Source organism: Halyomorpha halys, unplaced genomic scaffold (assembly GCF_000696795.3).
Source record: "Halyomorpha halys isolate HHAL.00 unplaced genomic scaffold, Hhal_1.1 Scaffold69.1, whole genome shotgun sequence".
NCBI lineage: Eukaryota > Metazoa > Arthropoda > Insecta > Hemiptera > Pentatomidae > Halyomorpha > Halyomorpha halys.
Window position 1 is genome coordinate 997474 of NW_027108206.1, and position 4162 is coordinate 1001635.

The window sequence follows — 4162 nt, forward strand, 5'->3', positions numbered from 1 at the left end:
TTTCTTTTTTATTTTTTATTTTTCTATACTTACTGTGGTTGTTATCTTGTTTTGTTTTTAGCCCTGAAGAAGGCTAGAAACTCTAGCCGAAACGTCGGCACATTAAAATAAGTTAGTCATACTTATTTGTGTTTCATTGACCGCACCCCCAACCATCTTCTCCTCATTTATCATCCACGGTCAACTATCTCTCATAATTATAATATTAATATTTATTCATTCATAAAATTTATAGCAAGCAGTATACAATCTACTACAACCCTAACTTATAAATAAGAGTAATCAATACTGCAAATAATATAATGACCATTATTCCTGAAATTATTTATTATTATAGGACAGAGGGAGACAGTTTATGAGAGCCCTTATAATTAATAAAAAGGTACAGTATTTAACAAACCTGCCAACATGATGTAGCGTAACATATGGACCATTTCCATTAGATATATGCCCTTCCATAGTTATAGCTTCAATACCAAACCTGTAATAAAAAATAGTATAATATTGTAATATAATAACAACGATAAAATCAATAATAGAGATGAGGTTGGCATGAAAAAAAATAAAATATAAACCTAATATAATTGGAAATATTACTCCTTCCATTATTTTTTAAAGTATTTACATTCATCCAAACAAGTCTAATCATCAAATATGCAGAGGAAATTATCAGAGACTACCAAAGAGGTTTTAGGTGGAATCAGTTAATTATTGATCAAATCTTTTCATTGTGGAAAATATTACAGAAAAAGCTAGAATATAAAGGTGTAGTCCATCAGCTGTATGCCAAATTCGAAAAGGCTTACGATTCAATTGACCACCAGGAGTTGTATAATAATTTGACTGAATGGGGAATACTAAGCAATTTAGTAATCTAGTAAGGATGTGCATGACTGAAACATTTAGTACAGTTTGAATTGTTAATTATTAATCTGAGAAGTTTGAGGTTCATTAGAGTATAAAACAAAGTGATTCTCTTTCAACTGTCTTATTTAATTCAGCACTAGAATATGTCATTAGAAAAGTGATATGGCAAATGAGACGAACAAGTAAAGTCAAAGGGCTTATTAATGAACAAATCCCTGAAAAGTAAATAAGTGCTAAATCAACTCATAAACGTCTAAGAGGTAGAACGAAACATAGGAGGGTAGATTGCGTTAGGAGTATACCTTGATTTTCAGCATGTCTAAAATAAAATAATGTAAATAGTAAATTACATAAAGTGATTACCGATGAAAAAGACCATGATTGCCGTCTGGTACACCCGGAGCTTGAGCTAACAACATGGATATCATAATCTCAAGGGAGTGTTGCCACTGCTCATAACTAGGCAGATTGTGAATTTTCTCCTAAGAACATAAACATAATGTTTTTATTGAATTTGAATGAAATTGTCAAAATCCACACTATAAATGATAAAAATTGAAAGCCAGACAATGGTGGAAACTTGGTGATAGCACTGAAATACAGAGTTTTAAGGAGAATGCCAGAATTTGAATCGATCTAACTTTATCAGGTTTAGAGTAAAAAAAGGATAGGTCACCATCATAAAGAAAGAAGATTGTAGGATCCCTATATAAGTGTACATAGACACACAAAGCATAATTAGATCCAAATGAAAACTCATATTGTGCTGGAAGGATAATGTCTCTACATATTGGTCATTCAAATATAAACAAAAATTTGTTAAACAAAAAAATATAAATATAAGTAAATGGTAAATACATTATCAATTAACAATACAACAATTAGCACCCTCCCCCCTCCAAATTCTAAAGCATTCTTATTCCTCTATTTTAATAATAAGACAACCAACTTACCTTGTTAGCAAAGGTATGTCTAACCCTCTCCTTAGAACAAATCCTTAGGACTAAATTGACCAGATCGAGGTTGGGGAGTTGACCATTCAGTCCAGACACTTTAACGTCAACATACTTTATAAAGTCAGAATGAAGCTCTAAGTTGATGGCTGCTTGTATCGCTCCCCCTCTAGCCTCAAGCTCGCCAGACTGTAGTACACCTATCCAGGGAAAACAAAATTAAAATCATGAATATTTTGTTCACACAATGTTAGTTTTATTAAAACAGATAATGAAAGCAGTTAAGAAAGGAGAGTGACTTGATACCTTTTCCCATAGAGTTAACCCACTTTTTGGACTACTGACTATTTTGCCTGGCTAACATTTTCCAGGTTACCATTGCAAAACCCTTGAGTCCACAACTGGTACGACTTTTAGCCACCCTTATCAACACAATTCTTTCTCATTGGTTCTGAAGTAACAAAGTAAAACACCATTTAGTGGCTATCTATCAGTAGGATCAAGTGGCTTTCAGTTAAGCAACAATTAATTTAATATTTCTTTTTCCAGTGACTATTTTTAAAGGGTTTTATCTTAGTTTCCTCACTTACATATTTCTATTTTAATAAAACTATTGATTTAAATAATTTATTTACATGAAATTTTAAATAAAAATATAGAAACTATTTTATAATATTTAGAAAAATAAAATTTTATGTATATAAATAATAATACCTTATTTAAGTACATATTGTAACAGATTTTTTCAGTTTACTAGGAGGGTACTCATTTTAACCCCCATTTTACAAATAATACAAATGTTCATTTAATTGTACTCCTCATTTCTCAAATTGTATAACGTATTATACATAACATAAAAGTAATTTACATGTATTCTGTATTTCTATAGGTTATAGAGTTCATCTGGAGGTGGTTGTTAAATTTTTCCTAGCTGACAGCAGTTATTTTTCAATCTGGACATTTCCCCTTCGAATGTCAAAGCAACACAGAATTCACATTCCTTTCCTAATCACCATTTTCCAAATATTCAACTTGTTCAGCTTCAAATAAGGCCAACATCAATTTGAGTCTTTTAGTTCAAATATTTTCATTGTATGTTATATTGTGCTTCCTTTTCTTTTCTAACTGTTCAGGCTTTAAGTTTTCAACTTGGCATCTAGTTCAAAGTTTTTTTAACTGTTCAAGATTTTTTCAATTCGCTGAGAGAGTAAAGTATAATATGACACAGGGATACCAAACAATTTTTTATATAATAGTTAAACATTTTATAGAAACCTTTCTTCAATATTTCAATCATACCCCCATTGTATGGTTTATACAAGTGATTAAAATAAGTGTAATCTATTGAAATAAATTTGACTATGAGATATATAAATTTCACTATATCAATCAGACTATTCAACACAATCCACTCTCCTTAAAATAACCCACAACCTCCAAACTGACATTGAACACCAAATCCTAACTATCCTAATCCTCCTTGATTTCTCTAAAGCGTTTCACACGCTTGACTACAACATCCTTCTTAACAAACTACGAAATCTTACTCTATCCAACACTGCTTTGCACTGGTTTCAATCCTTTCTTTCTGATCGCTCCCAGTACATACTGGGATTCCAGATAAACCATCATCACTGACTCAACCCTTACTAGTGGTGTCCCTCAGGGTTCATCGCTTTCCCCCACCCTTTTCACCATCTACATCAATGACCTTCCTCTCCTCCTTATCCAACATTCTCAATACCATTTGTATGCTGACGATTTCCAAATTTACCTTTCCTTCCTAGGTTCTGACCTATTGGTTGCCACGGAGAAGCAAAAAGACTTAAATCGAATTAGTCACTGGCATAAGAAAACAAGCTTAAGTTGAATGCAGAGAAGACTAAGGCAATTGTAATAGGATCCAATCACCTCCTGAAAACTATTCCTCATATTCCAACCTTATTCCTAAACAACAATCCAATACAATAGCATCCATACGTTACCTAGGTGTCACTATAGACCAAACTCTCTCCTGAAAAAACCACGTCTCCGATATTTCCTGTTGTACCTTCTCCACCATAAAGCGTTTAAATTATCTTTGTCACCTACTTCCTTTTGAAACCCGTAGGCTCCTGGTTACTTCCTTAATATTACCCTACGATGATTATTGATGTGTGGTTTACGGGGGTGTCTCTGGGGATCTCAAAGCAAAATTAAAACGGTTAATTAATAGCTTTGTATGATTCATCTTTGGGGTCCCCAGGGAACCCTCTGTCACCTGATTTTATGAAGAATTCAAGTGGCTTTACCCCTCCTCTCGTCGTATATATTTTCTTGCTTCCTTTCTCTACCAAGTTATC

General features: G+C 32.8%; 1 protein-coding gene across 1 annotated transcript in view; it reads right to left on the reverse strand.

Annotated features, from left to right (window-relative positions):
• Nucleotides 1–4162, reverse strand: part of GAA1 (glycosylphosphatidylinositol anchor attachment 1) — a 27530-nt gene that overhangs the window by 14094 nt on the left and 9274 nt on the right. The window contains exons 5-7 of the mRNA XM_014438873.3: nucleotides 1821–2020; nucleotides 1231–1349; nucleotides 401–481 (exon numbers count right to left, since the gene is read on the reverse strand). Coding sequence (XP_014294359.1) covers nucleotides 401–481; nucleotides 1231–1349; nucleotides 1821–2020 — 400 coding nt within the window. The remainder of the gene's footprint in view (nucleotides 1–400; nucleotides 482–1230; nucleotides 1350–1820; nucleotides 2021–4162) is intronic.